Source organism: Haliotis rufescens, unplaced genomic scaffold (assembly GCF_023055435.1).
Source record: "Haliotis rufescens isolate VD_foot unplaced genomic scaffold, xgHalRufe1.0.p SCAF_7, whole genome shotgun sequence".
In the NCBI taxonomy this organism is placed as follows: domain Eukaryota; kingdom Metazoa; phylum Mollusca; class Gastropoda; order Lepetellida; family Haliotidae; genus Haliotis; species Haliotis rufescens.
In genome coordinates, this window is record NW_025964361.1 from 42,251,375 (window position 1) to 42,274,267 (window position 22,893).

A 22,893-nucleotide genomic window follows, 5' to 3' on the forward strand; every position below is an offset into this window, starting at 1 on the left:
AAGCGTTCGCTCGTCACGCTGAAGACCAGGGTTCGATTCCCAACATGGGTACAAAGTGTGAAGCCCATTTCTGGTGTCCCCCGCCGTGATACTGCTGGAATATTGCTAAAAGCGGCTAAAACCATACACACTCACTCACTTAACCTCCTGTACTGTCATTTTCAACACAGGTGTTGGTACACATGAATATTTTAATCCTATAGTAAAGAACAACAATTCTAACTCCAACAAAGGTTCCAAGGAACAAGGGTCAGAACAACAAGAGCCATAAAACTAGTCCACAGATAGCACTTAATGACACCTATTCCATCTGCATGCAAATACCAGACTATTCCATCTCCCAAGGCATACCAGCCTTCCAACTGGCTAATCCCCATGGGCAAATCCGACAGAGAAACTCTATTCCCAACATTTCAAATTTTAATGACTGGGTAGTTCTTTTATGCTGTTATTAAACTCAGCAAGTTCATCTCTCCAACTTGCAATAGCCTGCGCTACATCCATCAATACCGAATCAGGTTACAAGTTACTTGTTTGAGTCCCGTCACGGAGGTATTTGCTGTAGTGCTGTATTGACTTTTGTACCTACAGATGTAGGAAGGAGTTCGACAGCTATGACATTACTTATTAAAAAGAACCTCTCCAGTCTTCATGTTACATGGCTACTTCAAGTAAAGTTACTTTAGTTTCCAGATAAGGGAAACTCTATTTTTCTCAGGTAGTTGTCAAGTCTGACGTTAATATCTTGATTTGTAACAGTGGCTAGGAAAGATTTTGTCTGTTACTACAATACGTATTCCAGGAAAACTTTATGAATGTAAATTGTTATATCATTTCACTTCTTTTGATCAAATGTTGAATTTACATACAAGATAATTTTTTGCATCAGTAAATATTTTTATAGTTTATTGATATGTTTAATGTGCAGTGATGCCTTGACAATACTACATAATTTACATAGTGAAATGTTTGCTAACAAACAAAAAGTAAAATCCTAATTTGCATTTTGAAACATAATAGACACATGCTTTTGGTTATTGAATTTTTATATTCTCCTTTTGAGTTTTTTGAACATTCCACATTGTAATCCATGTTTTATGTAAATTATCTAGATTTGCATATTCTAGACATGTTTCAAATGTTCTTGTTTGAAACATTCTGTTTCAGAACTTTTTTATGCCTGTCATTCCATGCAATCTTTACATCTACATTGATTATTCTCAAGTTCATTTTAATTTCTTTCTCCGAATGTTTCTAGTTGATCCAAAGATCTCCAAGCGAATTGTCAATAATGCAATGTCAGTACAGAGTCTATTCAGCCAATTAATCACCAAACAGTCACTGTTCATGTACAATGTATTCAGACTGTGTGTTTTAATTCCAGGATCCCAATAATCTCCAGGATGCTCCGAGTCATGGAATTCCCACGAGTGATAGCGACATTCCCTCCCCAGCTCCGGACCAGGCTGATCGACAGTGGGCACCGCCTACCAACGGCGTTGAGGTGAGACACCAGAGTTAGAACTTACACTATAGCAACCAGACTTTTCTGGTAATGGACCAAGCATTTGAAAGAAATATACCCCATTCCATAAGAAATGACTATGGAAATGTTTTTGTCACTTATGTTTATCTAGAAAATATTGCTAAAAGTAATTTTTGCTCAAGTTACAAAAAAATATAAAAAATCACTGGATGTCCTGAATGTTTCGTGGGTCCAGACAAATGTGTTTGGAGTCTTGTTGCAGAAAAATACAAAAGGTTTTTATGCTAACCATGAAACGGACTAAAATATCCTGTATATCCAACAAATATGGCATCCCTTCACCTCTGCTTAATGGTTAATCCCTAAAGGTAATATCCATTCGTGACACTTGACCGAGATGAGTGAGTGAGTTGGGTATATATATGGCAGGAATATTGCTGTGTGGCACAAGGCAACAAACAAACACAAATTGTGTCGAGGAAGGACATGCTTACACATTCGCTGATCACTGTTCAGTCTTCAATTTGTATGGACAATCCAGTGATTGACGTCATGAGCATTGATCCACGCAATTGGGATACGATGACCAGCATCAACCAAGTCGGCGAGCCTGACCACCCGATCCCTTTAGTCACCTCTCACGACAAGCATAGTCACCTTTGACAGCAATCATGGGTTGCCGAAGACATATTCTAATCCGGTTTTTCACGGGAATAGGAGTGAGATCCTCTTTGTGATATAACATAGCAGCATCCATCTGATTAGTTGTCTAGTGGCCAGCAACAGAGTTACCTTACTTAGCTACCAGGATCTGCTGATCAGATTAACCTTGATTATGGTCCTTGCATGGTCTGTCAGCATCATATGCATACTGGTAGGTTCGTTTCAGGTGAGCAATTGACTTGCCTTTGCATGTGTTTCTGACGGGTACCACCGAGAGGGCAGGATACGTTCACCTATTCGTGAACACCTCGTATCATAACTATTTTATAGTGATTCATAAACACATGCTCGTAATGTAGTCAGAATCATATAATCGACTCTGCTTAAAGCAGATATATCTAATGATCATGGAAATGCTTTTTCTCGCTTTCATTTTCACCAAAGTGGAAAACGTCAATGACATAATTCACTTTAGACATTCAATTCACATTAACTTGATATACCAGAAATCTACAAGTTTCAAATTGTTTGAGATTCTATTAAATTAGAGTGTAACTATCAATAAAAAACTCATTTTCTCAAAATATGATCCTTATTGAAATAAAAATAGGTGTAACTTTTCTGAAATTATTATATCAGTGAGAACGATTCCCTTAAGTAAAAAATAATCGAGTTTAATAATCATCAGCATTTTTGAAAGGAGGAAAGAGGAAATATAATTGCTGTGTGACAAGGTGGTTTATTTCTTCTCACAGTTGGATAATTACTTTTATAAATTTAATGTCAATTTCAGAGAATTTCGGCTCCATTTCAGTCACATTTTGTACAAAAATATAATCAATAGCTTCTTGGTGGACGTTATTGCAATTGCATTTTGAAAAGCAATTTTCACACATTGTGTGGTGAGAAGTTCAAAAGACGTACATAATATTGTTCGTTATATTTCTGTCATGTAAATTTTCTTGAACTTGACATGGTGATATACTTTAAAAAGCATAGTTAATGACAACGGTGATAACTTCATCAGCTGAATGTGCTCATCAAGATGAAAGGTAAGAGGTTAGTGCAAAAAGTGGAATTGTGCACAAAAAAGGGATTCTGGTGGAATTATTCCTACACCTGTTAAATCAACAAAGAAAAATCATTCCATTTCTTCTTTGAAACTTGTAATTGTTGTTTATACATCTGACAGTCTGTTTGCTTCTGCGTTCTATTCTTATGAATATTAATGAAGCTGTCTTATCCAAGCTGCCCTTTCCTAAACTATGGACAACTAATTTCTTCCTCCAAATACCAAATATGAATTTTGCAAATATTTATATGTATAGGTCTTATATATTCTACCCCTAGGGATTTCCTAAGTGGAAATGCCAAGATCATAGGGACCTAACTAATCCTCTGGGATATAGAAAGCTGATTGGCTAAACACCTTGTGACAGAAGAATGTAGTTGACAATATTCCATGACGATTGTTACCAAAAGATAAAAAAAATAACTTAACTTGATAGGTCAGAATAATGGTCAGCGATACAAGGTTTGTGTCATACTTGCCTGACAACTTATTAATACAATTATATTTATGTGTCTATGAGCATCACTTGGTTGTCTGCATGTCGGAAATTACAATATATTATGTGGAAGATCAAGTGCTGTCTGAGGATATGTCATTCATGATCATGACAATTTATCATAATATTAACTTATCCTACAAATTGCCGGATTTTCAGTGTGAAAATCAGCACAAGTAGACAGACTGACAGTCAAGTAACTTTAATTACAACTTCAGTTCAAGATTGTTAATAAATAATGATTCATGATCAGAGATGACTTGGCAAAATCGTAGTTAAATTAATCAAATTCTTTTATCAACAATTTTAATTTGATTTGTGATAAAATTTCAATTAATTGCATTAAACCAGATTGTCAATCTTACATTTTGTGAAACCAAGGGAGACAATCCAAACTATTCATCATTAATCATTTCATTTGCTGACACGCAATATATTCTTTGACATCAAAATGTGTGTTCGAAAGTCAATAACGAGTGATTTTTCGATCTAATTAGTGTACAGCATTGGCATATAATATTCGTGAGTGATCATTAATTAATGATCAAAAGGAATGCAGGTTTTCCTCTGCCTCGTGACAAGGGATCAGGCAAGGCTAGACAATGATAGTGTTGAAAGCAATGTTTAGCTTGTATATGGCCCTGTTGACATATTCGGGGGATCCCGAAATTTGTGATCCCTTTGAGTTTGTTATAACCATAGTTTACTGTAATGAACAAAATTTCTACAAATGTTGTCAAACTTAATCATGTGCAAAACTGTCAGTTCGTTGTTACTCCTCTGCACATCAATTTATCATGTGACTTTAACCTCCTGTGGGGCGGGCGGGTAGCCTAGTGGTTAAAGCGTTCTATCGTCACACCGAAGACCCGGGTTCGATTCCCGACATGGGTACAATGTGTGAAGCCCATTTCTGGTGTCCCCCGCTGTGATATTGCTGGAATATTGCTAAAAGCAGCGTAAAAACCATTCTCACTCACTCACTCACTCACTCACTCACTCACTGTTGACATATTCAATAACTTTCTTGTGACTGAGCCAGACAGAACTGTAGATGACCGCATGTGGAGTTCCTGTTGGCTGTTACATCTCAACACCATGACTAAACATAGTCAGCAGAAAGCACCGAAACTGTGCCACCAAAAATTGTTTATTTAGAAAATGTGATTATTCATTTTCATAATTTAGATAATAAAATATAACATTAGAAGAAGAAGTTTAAGTATCAAAGGCCACATTCCATGAACACAACACAAAAGACAAAACTGTTGAACCTAAATACAATATTATAATAACTAGGAAAACTGACTGTATTGATGACAATGAGAATCATTGCGGCAATAAAAGTTACAAAATGTTTATGAATGAGTTAGTTGGGTTTTAGGCCACTTTTAGCAATATTTCAGCCTTTTACCAATATTAGATGGTGGAGACACCAGAAATAGGTTTCACACATAAGGCTCGGCAAGTGTAGAATCAAACCCAGGTCTTTGGCACAACAAGGACAACGTCTATTCTGATAATGGTTATGCCATTTACTGTGAATATTATCCAAAAGAGTAAATATAATGAATATAAAACTTATTAGTGACGTTCATGCACGTGTGTGTGTGTGTGTGTGTGTGGCTGCTTGTACTCTAGGCTGATGCCGATTTATAGTGCTAGCTCACTGAGATACCATGCCACAGTTTAACATGAATACCCCACTCAGACAAAGTATACTGACTCCGAGCTGACCAGACCTTGTTTTAGCCCCTTCATGCTGAGTGCCAGACAGGGTAACAACAAGTACCATCTTTTAACATCTTTTGGTATGACGCACCTGTCGATCGAACCCTGGACCTTCCGCCCCTGGGTGGACACTCTACCACTAGACCACAGAGGCATCTGAAGTGATATGACATCAGTCTTGCGGAAAATGCAGAATGATGTATTCCATTGTTCATGATGTCTCAGATTGATATCATCATGTCATCAGTACAATAGGGTGTCTTCGGGGAAGGTTTTCTATAGGGTTTACATCATGTGTTTCTCTTTATCCTAATCTTCTTAAAATGTTAATTGGTATTAGGTGAGATGAGGTGAAATGGTGTTTAATGTTGCGTTCATGATTATTGCATGCATGTGTGGATGCATTTGTGGTTTGCTGGATGCTTGTACAAGTCCACACAAATGTTGGTTTTATAGTGCTAGCCCACTGAGATGCCATGAAGCAGTTTAATATGGATACCCTACTCAGACACAGTGTACTAACTCTGAGCCAACCAGTCCTTGTTTTAGTTCCTTAATGCAGAGTGTCAGGCAGGGTAACATCAAATACTTTCTGCTCTCCGGGTGGACGCTCTGCCACTAGAACCCATAGGTGTTCCCATAAGTAATACATGTATATAGAATGACTTATAGAATAGAATGTAAAACACAGAATTAGCTACTCTGACAATTTTATGATGATAATAATGGTGATGACAATGACTAGGATTATTTGAATATTGATTCAGCAGTACAATATAATTGCACAGAAATAAATATTAATGATAAAACACAGGCCACAAGAAGTACAGAATTTAATTTGAAAAACGATCTCCTGACAATCCTACAACACAATTGACAAAATAATTAAAATGGCATCATCTTCTTCACAATCCTGCTCAAGACCCAAAGTTGAATGTTTATTGCACCAGATAACTGTTAAAGTCAAATGTAAAATATTTATAAGGAATTGACTTAAAATAATTAGCATGAAAGCATAAATTCTCATTTCTTTAGTGAGTTAGTCTAGCAAAATGTGCAAATTTCAAAAGAAAAGTTTTAACAGTATTTTAGTGTTCTACAATATTGATATTTCTGCATGGTGGAATGATTCTTTGAAGATGAAAATTGAATACAAGGACATTGTCCCCAGGGAGAGTGTGTATCAGTTAACATATAAAATGTTCTGCCTGAATTAAATATGTGCATCCACAAGCTTTGACAACAAAGTTGGTGTAAAATGGTTGTGAAGAAACTAGAAAAATGATAGTGTGTTTACAAAGATGGCCTTGTGTGAAATAGTATCTTAACTAATTACATCTAACAAACATTAATGATCACAAAACTTCAAAGAGTTCATTTTAGAAGCACGAAAGAAATGAAATGGTTGGTGCGTGAATAAAGCATTCAGCTTACCAACCTTTTGTTCCTGGAAAATTAGTTGGGTAAAACTAATTGTTCATAAACCGTTTTTTCATTGGCTCATGTTCTTTTGGAACATGGAATTCTCTCGAGAGAGTAAACTGAAGGTGGTTTTAAAGTATAGGCTTAAAAACATGGCGCAAAACTCATTGAATTGTTTCTTTTCCAAGTTATGTTTATGTACGCTTACACATGCAACAAGGGAATTACATTGGGGCATATTTAGGTCATGTGTTAGTTTATATCTTCCAGCCACTTAGTACCACTTGATGACTATCTCTAAGCTCTGGAAGCAGAAAATTAAAAAAAAAAAAACACTACTCATTGTAAACATTGACAGTTAAGGGAGACTACTCTGCATGAACTACTTTTAGACACAATTTGGTGCAAATAGAACATCTGTGAGCCAAACCATCATGATATGTACAACTTTTACTACTGCTGCTGCTGCTGATGAAGTTACTACTACAACTACTCCTATTACTATTACTCCCCTGTGAAGATCCAGGTTAGAATTGGTTTTCAGTAGCCCATGCTTTTTGTAAGAGGCGACCAACGGGATCAGGTGTCAGCCTTCTGACTTGGTTGATGCATGTCATCGTATCCCAATTGCTGGATCAATGTTTATGATGCCAATCACTGGATTCATCATCCCTTAACTTCAGGATCCACTTGTTGCAGGTTCAAATCCCAGACTTGCTCTCAATTTGAACCTTGGTCACACAACATTAAATATGTCTCTCCCCTGCTTTCCCTCACACATGAGTGAGTGAGTGAGTATGGTTTTACACCACTTTAGCAATATTCCAGCAATATCACGGCGGGGGACACCAGAAATGGGCTTCACACATTGTACCCATGTCGGGAATCAAACCCAGGTCTTCGGCATGACGAACTAATGCTTTAACCACTAGACTACCCAACTGCCCCCTCAAACATGAAGCTGAAGCCCGAAATACTGCTCAAAGCAGTTTTACCCCAACTCACTCCTGAACAAGACCAACTCAATTGACTATCAGCAATGATAGACTCATCAACAGAGCTTCAAGATTCTACTCTAAGATAAACCGTCCTCAACAGAAGAGATCCCTTCCTATAAGTCCTGATACTGTGCTTGCAGCTTGCTTAATCCAAAATGCTGATCACAAACTGAGACTGTTTTAGAAATTAAGTGATTTTCCCGAAATGTCTGAAATCTTGAGTATGTGTCTACAAAGATTCTCTTGATGGAAAGCTAATGTCATCGATAATCCGAAGGTGAACTCTGCCAAACAACACAGGTTTGAGAGCCATGTCAAACAGACATATACAAGCATCTTCTAATTTTCATCAGGTTTCAAGAATTGATAATAAAAACAGTCACAGATAAAAAAATAATCTTTCATGTATGGTTTCCAATGCAAGTTGGACATAATCGATCAAATGTTCATCTGTTAATCAGACAAAGTCTCTTTATGTCTGTATAGAGGCATGCCCAGCCAGCAAATTATCCAATCAGAATTAAAAGATTAGATACGAAAACCGATAACTCGGAAATCTGCCCATGCATACCAAGGATATGTCATGCAAGGCCGTGATCAGAGAGAACGGGAATAATTAACACTGTGTTGGATTAGGACAAGTATTAATTTAATTAAAATGATTTTAGGCTTGCAGAATTATTCATAACGTTTTGCAAATCGAAAAAAGAAAAGTCAAAGAAGCATGAAGACTTTGCATGAAAGCTTGACACTAGGTGGAACAAGCGTTAACATGGACGCAGAAATTATTCAAAAGCAAGGTCACCCTGGACAGACATTCAGAAGGTGCGAGTCGGGTTCAGTGCCACACTGTATGGTATTTCAGTTATATAATGTCAGCCTAATGTGGGATTATTTGAGGAGAAATTCAGGATTCAAACCTACAAATCAGTGGATCCTGGCATGGTTAAGGGATGCAACTCCACTAAGGCCACAGACAATAGACCACCGGGCCACCTGTTTCCCCTACAGACTTTCAAAGTCTTAGGGAGTGGATGGGAGAGGCAGTGTAAAGAAATGGAAAAATGAAAAGTAAAGTCACTTTACACATTGTACAGATATGATGAACCCAGGTCACAGGTTAGACGAGCAAACACTCTCTCCACTGGGCTACCCTACCCCATTTTCATCAGAAATCTATAAGGATAATGTTCTTAAGCACCATATTCCAGTCAGATGATTTGATTCCACACAGATTTGATTTCAAATTGAATCTTTTTTTTTTAAGGAATAAGAATTTAACAACTAAATTGTGCAATATTATTTTTATTATATTGTTTATTGTTTAAATCTGCACACTATCTGAAAGACGTAATTTATTTTAGAATGATGATGTCTGCCAGAATCCAAATTTCCAGGTTTTAATGGAATTTTGTCTTGAAAAGTGTGGATACGATACAAAGATCACATGATTTGTGTGTACAGTATCATCCTTTTTGAAATATCAGCTATTTTCAACAGCAAAGGGTAGCAATAGGTCATCTCCGCACAGCAACAATTCAGCAATTTATGACTTTTCTTATTAGACATTTGACAAACATCTGATAACCAGGACTCTATGGGAAATATTTCTACCCAGCTTGATGTATATCAATATAAAGACCATCATTTTTTTCTATTATCTTTAATGGTCATTGCACCATAAAGAATGTTATCAAATAGCCATAACTTGCTGTAAAAAAGTGCTTCTTTTATTTTCGACTTGACCCAAATGTTTACAATGGACGAAAGTGCAATTCTTTATACATACATCCAGTGCATTATTCATACTATTCATGAAGTGACTTGGTGAACTCTTTCGTTAACCAGCAAAGCAGAGCTGTTCTTAAGCACCTTATATTCTATTTGTAGAAAATGTCCAATTTTCATGTCTGGTGGTTGCAGAGATCCGCGGCATGTATTCCTCGTGTTGAAGGCAACAGTAATAAAATTTGTTTGGCATCACAAGCACAGCTAAGAGCTTTGGAATGATTTCCATATCAAGGATATGAAACCATTCTTTGAGACCAAATAGTATCCCTGTAGACATTACAAACATGACTGTTGGTTTAGTGATAAATACTGTTAGAATGCATGATGTATGAATACAATAGTTTCATCAAGCCCTGCTGGTTCAAATACATTAAAGTAGTCCATAAAAGAAAAAAAAAACTTTATATAATTTGGTCTTTACTGAATATTAAATTTGGTAAAGTTTATGCCTTCTTTTTTTACATATAAGTACAAACTTTTTACATTAATGTTAAAGCAATTTGCTGAGTGGCAAAAAATGAATTAAGGTTAAACTAATGGGAATATGTTGCCATATGTGTCATGTTTGTTAAGCTAAGTTCTTTGTGCAGGTGACTTTTAACTTTTCATCTTTTTAGATCAGAAGATCAATTAGCCAATGGAATATGTATCCCTTTGGAAAAATTGATATTTGTTAATTTCATATGGCAAAAGTTATTTGGATCACATTATTTGTTATTATTTTACTTTAGATATTGAAGTCTTTAAAAGTCTTAGTAAAAGCTGGAAATGAGATATAGGCACTGACATCTAAAAAATAATTACTCTTTTTTACAGGCTCGAACTCTGCTTGAAATACTGAAAAAGAACGAGATCGATGTTTCAAGTGAGATGTCGGGGGAGACAGGTACAAGCGACAGTGGTCATGGGGGCAGTGAAGAAGACCTTCACGCCAAGACAGGTCAAGCACAGGAAACAGGTAACTTTGGCGCCAACTTTAGTTTCGGTGTATGCTGATATTAGGCCATAATGATAATCTTGCAATAATCAATACTCTGTAGCAATATGTAATATGGAGACAAATAGATTTATCAGACAATATACCTTTTTAGCATGAAATATATTTCCTATTTTTTCATAGATTTGTATATTTTTTATAAAATTAAAATAATCAGAAGTTTTTATTTTTTGTGAAAGATGTAAATATCTGATTTAAGATTAAGAAAAAGTAGCAGCTTAATGAAACAGAGAAGTGCTTCTTACATCTTTGTGTATTTTGTTATTGGTAAATAATGACAATTTTGAATTATTTAACTGGTGTGTTGTTCTTTACTCAAAAAGGACCGATGAACACTTTGTGAAAAATATTTGATTGCATTTTGATATTCATACTCACAGTATGCAATACTGTCTTCACCAAAAATTGTTTTCAGATGAGTGAAGTCGTTTGTAGATGCTCTGGTCTTGAGAGGATTGTTTTTTAAATTCATAGCAAAGAAACATGCCAGTTAATTTTGGTAAATGATTCTCAAAAAATCTTTTTCTCTTTATACTTTTTTCCCTACATCATTAGGAAAGAATTATAAAAATTCAGTAACATTAGAATATGGTTCTGGATCTTGTTTACTCACAACATAATACAAATTGTGTGAACTATTTAGAAAGAAGAAATGATTGGAGCTTTCTCATTCCAATGGGATTGTTAAATGTTATTTATAAATATGTTTGAGTGCTTCACTGAAACAAAAGAATGTTTTATATGTTTTGTACAGCTTTAAACTCATAATATTCAAATCCCTGTTCAAATCAAACCCGTGGAAAGTGAGAACAGTATTCATAGGTGTATTAAACTAGAGGTTTAATAATAGAGAAATATGTTACAATGTTACATACTCTTTCCTTAACATCTCAGAAAAATGGTGTTCATGTAATATATGCAGAAAAAGAACTAATGAATTCAAGAATTTGAACTAAGAGCTTATTCAAGGATAAAATAGGTCCCCAGCAACCTATGCTTGTTGGAAGATGCTATTGGGAATTGGTCGACAAGCTTGGTCGAAGTTTGATTGTGTGTCATTGTATGGTGTCTTTGTTTATGATGCCATCCACTGCTTTGTCTGGCCGAGATTATTACAGTCTATTTGATACAGCGGGAATATTACTGAATGCAGCCATTAAAACAAACAAAATTCAACTTGAAATGAATATATGACCATATGATCCCCTAGAATATAGTTACACATTGTATTTATCAGAGGATAAGAAGGCTAAGGTTATCCATGAGTGGTATGTATAACCACATCGTCCAGTCTGTCAGTAGGTGAGTGGACTGCATGGTCAGTGGAATGAAACACTAACATCGTCATTGTCAACTGATGTTAGTCTTCCTAATCGTGGACGACATTTCCTGTACAATCTATCATGACCTTCACAGCTTTTGCGTAATCTGTCCTTTATCTGTTGTGATTCAGTACTAGGGCTGGGATAGGTAACTCGGGTATTCGGGTCGGGTGGGTCCTGAGTAGGACCCGGGTACCCAACCCATGGTTAGTCACATGATATATTGTTTAATGACAAAAATTATCTAAAACTCTATAGTCACACTACAAGTCACTAATGTTCCCATTTCTCTCTGACAATGCACCCATTCCTTCTGACTTTTATATGTTTGAATAAATATAAAACACCATGCACTTAACTCCAGCGTATGCATGACCAGATCGTTACACATGTATCTAAAAACATTTTGCCAGGGCTACAGTCAAACTTTTCCAAATCGAACAGTTTGTACCTATCTCTAAATATCAACAACACGTACCCGGGTAGGGTTGGGTAATAGGGTGGAGGGTACCCGGGTAGTAAATTTGGACTCGTCCCAGCCCTATACAGTACTAACTTCTATCATTCATAAATACACCGTTTGAACTTATTCACATATGCCTGAAAATCATGTTTTAGATGGAGTCTTAACCCCTGTTTAATTTCACTTTGGATCATTTATTGATAAACTAAACTACATTTCACAGTTGTAATCCCAAATCCCGTCATGATCATATTAGTAGGAAGAGATATTGCATATATTGCACTATTGTTGTTAATTACCAATGCCTCAATGTCCAGACTTAGTCACTAACTACAGTTTGTAAATATTTCAGATCTGAAGTAAATCATTTCATGTCATATAAAATTTCATTGTGGCGATATTTTAGTTTTATCTTTTCTAAGAAATGTTGCCATGTAATAATAAAAGATACAAATATACATGCATTTAAAAATGTTTTGACCCAAGTACCTTAGAATAAGACAACCAGGTATAGCTTATGGATCATGTTTATTCAAAGTGATCGGTTTAAATTCAAAATGATCAGTAAACTATGAATAGTTTCAAACTTTAAGCTGTGAAGATTTCCTCTGATTATGGTTAGCTTTTGTTGCTGTTATTATTCTTATTCTTTTTATTATTATTATTATTTGAAATGGCACTAAAATTGAATAACTTTGCTATATTTCAGAAGAAACCAAGCCAGGCCAATTCTTCCCTACGACATTCCATGGTGGCAGTAGTCGTGTTCCAGTCTACAACGATGGTCGTCAATCCCGCAACGGTCGCAAGACAGCGCCATCTACACTCCGGGGCTCAAGAAGTCAAAACTTCCGCTCACAACCCCAACAGTTTCCATCCAATCCAAGAACATTTGAAACAATGGACAATGGCTACCATTATAACACAGCCCCACACCCACCAAGGTCGGCACAGGCTGACAATGTCCTTCACACATTTAGTAGCCCCAAGTCAGAATGCAAACACTTTCAACCTCGCCATTTAGACTTTGTCCCAGGGTCCAGTCGGGGACGACCAGAGACTCCGATTCGTATCGAGGAGGATAGAAGTTCCACTTCGGGGAGTTATACCTTGAATTCCAATCGAAGGACACCAGACATTGATCACATGATGTTTAGCAGTGATGTGGTAGTGTGAAAGTAAGTGTTGGAAGGACTTTATATTTATTCATGCAGGCCAATGGGCATAGCTTCAGTTCTGTGAATAAATCTGTGGTAAGCTGTGTAACTCTATTGGAATTATCATTCCAAAATGCTTTCTTGAAGTCAGAGTATTGCAATGGCCACATCCTGCCTTTTTAGAGAAGACCTGTGGTTGAGACAATTTGATGAAATCTGATGCAGATCCACAGTTTCAAGATGAAATATTTCAACTTTGCAAGTAAATCTACATATATTTACTGCACTCTGTAGCTATATCTTCTAGCCTCTGAAACTGAAGCCAGAGAACCTTATGAGGAGCATTTATAGGACAAGCTTGCTACTGTCACATGCACGCTACCAAGATATTTTCCAGATACACATTCATCATGAGAGGAATTGTCCCTATTCATGAGAGGAACTCTCCTTAGAGTAAACTTGATACCGAAAGCCTTCATGTAATGAAGGACTACTTGTGGTGTCATAGCCGGGTTGGCTTCCATTTAGAGCAAATCCAAGATTTCAGTGTTAAACAAGTGCTTAAAGACACAAACAATGATTTCAAGTGCTGCCATGGTGCTAAATGTGGTTGAAGATCAACACTCTTTGATAAATTGGATCCTATATCCAAAGAGCTCAGATCCACGTGAGCATAATTTGAAGATTAGAAAAAGACAAGGAGTAGATCTGTAACCATGTGCCATGGACATGATTTGTAGTGATCTACTTACACATGAATAGTTTTTTCCCGTTCCAAGTTCTACGGTCAAGTGCCATGCTCGTGCTCATCCTGTTGTGAAATCGGATACTGAAGAGCTTGGGTGCTTTGTGAATACACTGAACACATCAGTTGATATGTTTGATATTGTGTGTGTCGCTGTGTTAAAAGAATGGTTTAAATAATGCATCTTCCCGATGCCTTTGAACTTATTGACTCAGATAAAGAACTGAAAGAAGGAGTGGAAGTCTCTTGAAGCTGGATCTCTTGTAATGAAACGTGATCTTTACCAATTGTATTTTGAAAAACAGTTTCAGAAAAGACTGAAATGTTTCTCAATTTGATCATACTCTCAGTGCTCAATTCCAGTTTCTTATCATAATCTGCTCAAACATGCTGAATCCCGAAAATGATCAGCAAAGATGCCTGCTTCTTTTCCACACCAGAATAGTCGCTATTTTACATCAGGCTATTTCATCTAGCGATCTATATAACCAACCATAGGTCAAGTCTTGTAAACAGAACTGTGATGTGCAGAGCAGATATACAAGAGAATCTCCTGTGATGAAGTGGTGTGCTTTTCACTTGTAGCTATTCACTGTAGACAGACTATCTAGTCAAGGCAGATATATTGGATGTTCAAGACAGGCATTGATTAATGTCAGATACTCTCTAGAGTGAATATTCCCCTTGGATGTGTAAGATTTGTTAAATGTTCCTTTGGGAGCAATAAGGTATTCTCCCTTCACTGGTATGACTAGAAGACAAAGTTAATTCCTCAATTATTTATTCTTAATTTGATATTTTGACAGGAATTGCACATGATTTTTAGAAGTGGATTCATCTAAATATCAAAATTATTATTCTTTATTACATATTACCATCATCAGGATGCCAGAGAAACATTTATCAAATTTATACAACCATGTTGATGTGATATCATCTTCATAATAATATATGATCATTATCAACCATCATTATAAAGAATTTATAACTCATCTGACAAATTGTATCAATATTAGGAGGAATTCCTATTTTTGTAAACTGAAAAGCGTTAAGGTTTGTTAAAATTGTTTTGTTTTGTTGCAGGTTTGTTTAGTGGATATTGTACATTGTGACTGAAAGTTTAAGATTCAAGCTTTTTGAAACAAATATGCTTGTTCTTATTCTGGACAAACAAACAAGAAATAATGACTCAGTCATTTCATACAAGGCAACATTGGATATTGTATCATCTGTTTTCTTCTTGCTTTTTTGAATTTTTAATATCACATGAATGTTTCTGTAAATAAACTTTATCAAACATAACACAAAAATGATATCCAGTGCTTTTGTTTTTTATATTTTGAGGCATGGGTGGCCAAGTCATCTAAGGCTTTGCACTTTGCTGTGTATAGTGGTGCCCCTTAGCCTGTGATCAAATCCTGTTTTACCCTCATTATGTTTCTGGGTCTGTCATCTTCCCGAGGCAAGTGAGTTCACGGACTATAAAAGTCCAGTTTCCACCCTTGCCAAACAAGGCTGGAATTCCTGGGCTCGATCGTAGTGCCACCAGTGGCTATTACAAGTTATGCCCCTTCTATGCCGGTGGGGTAGCCAGGTGGTTAAAGTGTTTGCTCATCACACCGAAGACCGGTTCGATTCCCAAAATTGGTACAATGAATGAAGCCCATTTCTGATGTCCCCTGCCATGACATTGCTTATATAGTGCTAAAAGTGGCATAAAACAGTAATCACTCACTCACTCACTCATCATCATAAGAAATCTCTGCTAAAAGTTGAGGCCATTGTACACTTCCAAGTACACCATAAGCATGTGGTTATGAAGCACTATCAAGTAGCGATAATACCCGGTGTTCACGAAAAGGTGAGTGTATCCTGTCACACAGGTGGGACCCATCCCAAACACATTTAAAGGCAAGTCATTGTTGACCCGAACAAAAGTAGGAACATAATATATAGTTATATAAGTCGAAATAGGGATTTGCATCATCCATCATTTTCGACAATGATATCTCCCATAAAACTCTTTGAAAGCTGATGCCCATTTGTCCCTGTTAAGAGTATTTAACTTTTTCTAAGATAGGTATGGACCGCCTCCGTGGGCTAGTGGTAGAGCGTCCGCCCGGAGAGCGGAAGGTCCAGGGTTCGATCCCCAGCCGTGTCATACGAAAAGACGTTAAAAGATGGTACTTGTTGTTACCCTGTCTGGCGTTCAGCATTAAGGGGCTAAAACAAGGACTGGTCGGCTCAGAGTCAGTATACTGTGTCTGAGTGGGGTACTCATGTTAAACTGCGGCATGGTATCTCAGTGTGCTAGCACTATAAATCGGCATCAGTCCGGACTAGTACAAGCAGCCACACCCACACCTGCATGCATGTCGCTATGTAAGTGCAATAATCATGGACACGCCGTTCAACCCAATTTCACCTCACCTCACCTCACCTCACCTAAGAAAGGTATTTCTAAATCTATATGATTTCATGTAACTGTCTGAATGAAAAAGAAAGGTGTTTGTGTGCATTTTATGTTCTAGCAGCACTTGTTAACTACTGAGGCATATATGGAAATTAATCTGTAGGAAAACATAAAATATATTAATATGTTAATATGAGCTACTGGACTAAAAAAAGGGGACACTTACATACTTCACTCAACTTCATAATTCATGTCTATGAAGTCAGGCAGTGACATCTTCCTGTGACAAAGGTGTTAACTGACTTTATAATAGTGGAAACGACTTTTATAAAGTCACTTAATACCTTTGCTGCGGGAAGATGTGCAATAAGGATATAATGCAATAACTTCATAGTATAAAAAAACCCATTACAGCACTTCTCTATTTCGCCTTTGCCATATTATATGATAAGCAAACATTACCAACGTGGTAAAATGGGAGTTATACCATTTCACTGGTGATAACGGTGATATATAATCTCTGACAAGTTGACTTTAAATCTTTTATTCTCATACCAAAAGACGTTAAAAGATGGTACTTGTTGTTACCCTGTCTGGCGCTCGGCATTAAGGGACTAAAACAAGGACTGGTCGGCTCGGAGTCAGTATACTGTGTCTGAGTGGGGTATTCATGTTAAACTGCGGCATGGTATCTCAGTGAGCTAGCACTATAAATCGGCATCAGTCCGGACTAGTACAAACAGCCACACACATACATACACGTGCATGCACGTTGCTATATAAGTGCAATAATCTTGGACGCGACGTTAAACCCCATTTCACCTCACCTCGGAATGGTACAATGGACTCTGTTTTTAGTTGGGTTTTCTTAAGATTATGAAAATGTTTTTTTGTTGCTTTATATTCACATGCGTCAGTGTTTAATAGCATGTATAATAAGGTAAGGTTTCCCGATTTCAACAACATAATATGCATCAATATTTTGGTGAATGTGTGGGGTGGGTTTATCAGGGCGTGTCAGGGCGTGTCAGGGAGGGTAGGACATAAGACTGGAGTGAAACCCGGACAGATGTAGAGCTGACAGACCAAGGATCATTATCGGAATTAATCTAGGATTCAGTCTATGAGCATCTGATTCTGACTTGGAAGCAATTTCAGTGCAGCGTTGTGTTGCCAAACAGTGCTGGTTGATGCACGCCGTAGACATGTACCTCATTAGTTTGTTTGTTTGTATGTTTGTTGTATAACGCCGCACTCAGCAATATTCCAGCTATATGAAAACGGTCTGTAAATAATCGAGTCTGGACCAGACAATCCAGTAATTGACATCATGAGCATCGATCCACGCAATTGGGACATGATGACATGCATCAACCAAGTCAGCGAGCCTGACCACCCGATCCCGTTAGTCGCCTTTTACAGCAAGCATGGTTTGCTGAAGACCTATTCTACCCCGGATCTTCACAGGTCCCACTTCAGTGAAATCCACCAGCGTTGGTATGGTGCTGACAAATTGATGATCATAATGAGGGCAAATGCAGGATCCTGGCATATCCAAGGGAAGTAACTCTGCATGGAGTTCAATACATATAAATCTATTTAGAAGAATGGTGAACACTAATATGGCATGCCAAAATTCATGACAATAACAAAAACATTTTTGCCATAGAAGGAAAATGCACAGAGGAAAATACATATATCATGCAAACAAAAGCCCAGAATGCTTCATGTTTCCTGCAAGTAAAACGACATGATCTATGATAACTTTCGAAAATATTTTCACCAGCAGCCACTTTTGCCCTCAGGGTCTTCTTTGCACAAAGTTACCTTTGCGCTACGATGATAACTACCGAACTTTAACATAGACTTCCTGTGGTGTAGCCCTACGATGGCTTTGTGCAAGTAGGCCCAGGGTTTCGTTTCTTGGGTTTTGTTGTCATAGCGCTGGAATATTGCTGAGTGCTTGAAGTAAGTAAAGTTTTATGCCACTCACAGATCATGTTTTTCTATTGCAAGAAATAAGAAACTATCTGGGGATGAGCTGTTGTTTGTTTGTTGTTTAAACTCGCACTCGGCAATATTCCAGCCACTTGGGACCGCCTCCGTGGTCTAGTGGAAGAGCGTCCGCCCGGAGAGCGGAACGTCCGGGGTTCGATCCCCGGCCGCGTCATACCGAAAGACGATAACAGATGGTACTTGTCGTACCGTGCCTGGAGCTCGACATTAAGGGGCTAAAACAAGGACTGGTCGGTTCAGAGTCAGTATACTGTGTCTGAGTGGGGTAAAAATGTTAAACTGTGGTATGGTATCTCAGTGGTCTGCATCAGTCCAGTCCGGACTAGTACAAGCAACCACACAAACACACGTGCATGCACGTCGCTATATGAGTGCAAACGCGACGTTAAACCCCATTTCACCTCACCTCCCCTCCAGCCATATGACGACGGACTTCAAATAATCAAATCTGGACCAGGCAATCCAGTAATTGATATCATGAGCATCGATCTATACAATGACATGCATCACCCAAGTCTCCGAGCCCCACTACCCGATCCCGTTAGTCGCCGCTTACCAAGCATGGGTTGCTGAAGACCACTTCTAACCCTGATCTGTAAATAAGGACAAGACACTGTGGATGATCCACTTTGTATTACAGTTGTTTTCAACGTTTTGGTGTAGAATCATTTGATAACTGTCATAGCTCCACACCAAAACATTGCTCACACAGTTATTGCACTGTGCACTGAAGCAGAACCACAACTCCGATAATGATTTTTATCCATACTGACAGATAGAGAATAGAGAAAAGATAAATTGAAGAGAAATTAAAAACATTGCATGACATAGATTGGAAAATACGACATAAAACAAAGCAAAACCCAATATTTCTATATCATTCAAAATGTTGCACGATGAATATCATTTGACAAAAAGACAGACATTCATAACTACACAGACAGACCTTCATATGCAACACTCATATTGTATCAAATGGTTAATAAATATATATATATGATATTTTCAAAGCCAAACCTTTTTCACTATCACACAGGTTTTTTTTTATCACAACAAAATATTTCTGTTCTGTTTACTATGGTGTTTACAATGACAACCATGTGCTATGAATCTCAGTGTAAAGGCATTTGTTTTTTGTGTCATCGCTGGATTCCAGTGATCAACTCACATAATTTTCACCCCAATTTTGCCTTTTACGCCCAGTGGAATCTGTTTCGTCGGATAATCGAGACTGGTTATTCTCTGGCATTGACGTTTTATATCATACATTAACACTGTCCAAGGTTGCCCATAAATGACGGTCTTAAAGTCCAAGGTTGACCATGAATGACAATCTTAAAGTTTAAGGTTGACCATTGATGATGTCAAAGAATCACAACGTTACTATATAAGTGCAATAACCTTGAATGCGGCGTTAAACCCTCATTTCATCTCTTCTCACTCCCCCCATGAAAAATCATTAAACAAAATACATGGTGACATGCCGAGGGGATTGAAATTGATTTAAGAAAATGTTTTGTGCCTCCTGATTCAGATTGTCGTTGGACATCGGTGCCTCCCTGTAAGCTCTAGAAAACAGATCATTAGCAAATATTTTAAAAGGTATGTGTTGGGCACAGTTAAGTTTTATCCATTCCCATATTATAGATCAGAAGGCGGCAACGATTTACTTATTCGTGATAATACACTGCTTTAGGAACTGACACAAGTCCTACAGTTCCAAAAATGGTAAGGCATCAACGAGCGTAGTAGAAGATACTTTAATTTGGGATATTTCCCTGTAGTTATCATTAAAGGCATGAGCAGGGGGTGGGGTGGGGTGGGGGGGGGGGGGGGGGGGGGGGGGGGTGGGGGGTGGAGGGGGGGGGGGGGGGGTAAATGGTAAATAAGTACCTATGAGTACCAGTGTTTAAACCATCTTGAGTGAGTGAATGTTATTTGATGCCACAGTCTGCAGTATTCCATCAATCCAACCTATTGTGGTCACCATGCAAACCATGAGTACAATCAGGAGCCACAATCCGTTCTGGTATGATAACACTAATCAGCCATGCAGGGTTTTACTGGACTCAAATAATGGGAAATAACTGGAAATAAGGTCCACTGTGTTTGAATCACAGAATGTAATTCAATTATTGTGCCTATGTTATACCATCTTCCCGAGGCAAGAGAGTTAACTGACTTTAAAAGTCCAGTTTCCACCCTTGCCGGACTAGGCTGGAATTACTGGGCTCGATCGTAGCGCCACCAGTGGTTATTACCAGTTATGTCCCTTCTAAGCCTCTCCTATGGACCAATCAGATTCCACCTCTCGTATCACTTGCGTTTGCTTCACACAAAATGGTGGCGCCCGGTCAGGACGATGCGGATGATAATCAAGATATGTATTATGATAAAACGTGTCTTACATCGCGAAATGCATCAAATCACGTGAGCACCTTGATTAAAAACATGAAAAGATTTGGAAAATATCTGCTGACAACGAGTTGGCGGTGCACATGCTTTGCAAATCCTGCAATCGACCGAAATCTGCACGACAGTTAACGAACCGGCTTTCGGTTTCGGAGCGCGATTTTGATTGGACTATGAATAGACCCGTTCGTCCAGCCAAAATGTAACTCCATAATACCAGCCTAGTTCGGCAAGTGTGGAAACTGGACTTTTATAGTCAGTTAACTCTTTTGCCTCGGAAAGATGATGTTATACTCAACAATTTCTATTCTCATAAGAAATACAAAGTTGCATTTCTGAATTTTTACAGCCAATTACTGTATTTCATGGATGGTAAGTCAGTACCATATAAAGCAAGGCCCTTTTCGCGAACACTTGGTGTCATCACTGATTTTCAGTTATCAATCCATATAATTGTCCCTGCCTTTACGCCCAAGGGAATGTGTTTCGGATGATAATCGAGACTGACGTCGACGTTTTCTAACTATATTTGCTGGTTTCACCAAAAGGGTGAAAATTCACGCCCTTCATTATTTTGAGCTGTTTACCCTTTGTTAAGGTGACACGCTATGATTGCGATGTTGATGAAAGTGCCATGAAACCCATCTCACTCACTTCCTTAGTGATGTTGATTCATAAAATATAAAACGTCAATGCCTGAGAATATCCAGTCTTGCTCATCCGAACAAAAACAGACACCATCGGGTGTAAAAAGCAAAATAGCAGTGTATATTATATGAATGGATCACTGAAAATCAGTGATGACACAAGGGGTTTGCAAAACACATGATTATGATGTAGTCAGAAATTTGAAATGAACTGAGATTATGGTTTTGTCGCTTTTATTTATAAGTCGTGATATTTCCAACACATTCTGTACAACTTTGTCCTAAATGATATACGGTAATCACAAATACATATTACAGAAAAAAATCACACCTTTTGATAAAGAAACAACATAAAGTAAGAAGTATTTTTAGAATTTATATCTACCTTAGAGATCATAAATATACTCAAATAGATAAAAAGATTAATATTCTCAGATGATGTCATGAGTAAATTTAATTTTTTTAAATCGCATTTTACAAAAAAATATTCACAGCTGTTTAAATTAATGTTTCAAATTTTCAAAGTAAACAAACATTTGCAAACTTTACTGTCAGAAGAGTTCATGAACTTTTTATTTCGAAATTTCGGCACATATCAAGAAATTTTGGAATCAGATCAGTTTCTGAAAAACAGGCATTTATACCTAAAGGGGGTTTGAAGTCTTAGCATGTGGAACCGAGACGAAAGGCGAGAAACGTCTTTCATCCATTTTCTATGGGCAGGTTATTACTTTGACGTAAGCTTTGGGATATTTCTATTGATTTCTCAACGGGCAGTTGCTTTTGAGTTTTTTCTTGTCTTAAAGCAATGGAAAACTGTATATGTGAGGAGCTTTATAACCTTTGAAATGACCCCCAAGTCATTAAAAATATCTCGAGACGGTACAGAAAGACAATTATTGCATGTCTGGTATCATGCAGCAATGATGATCCAAACTTTGGGAATTCAAATTCATTTATCTGTTTTCAAGAAGTATGTGAATTTATTCCTCCAAGGGTTCGACATTATATATCTTTTAAGACCAACTGGGTATATAGTCATCAAAGATAAAATTCATTTTT

The 22,893-nt window shown here is 37.4% G+C and overlaps 1 protein-coding gene across 6 annotated transcripts in view; it reads left to right on the forward strand.

Moving 5' to 3' along the window:
• LOC124132663 (protocadherin-11 X-linked-like) overlaps positions 1-15,656 on the forward strand; it is a 363,829-nt gene extending 348,173 nt beyond the window's left edge. For 5 of the 6 annotated variants that reach the window (XM_048387383.1, XM_046496686.2, XM_046496685.2 and 2 more), the window contains 3 exons: positions 1,385-1,504; positions 10,476-10,617; positions 13,151-15,656. In XM_048387383.1, the coding sequence (XP_048243340.1) occupies positions 1,385-1,504; positions 10,476-10,617; positions 13,151-13,617 (729 nt within the window). In that variant the 3' untranslated portion in view covers positions 13,618-15,656. Of the gene's footprint in view, positions 1-1,384; positions 1,505-10,475; positions 10,618-11,893; positions 11,959-13,150 lie in introns of all 6 variants that reach the window. The other variant, XM_046496689.2, reaches the window with a different exon arrangement.
• The last annotated feature ends 7,237 nt before the right edge of the window (positions 15,657-22,893 follow it).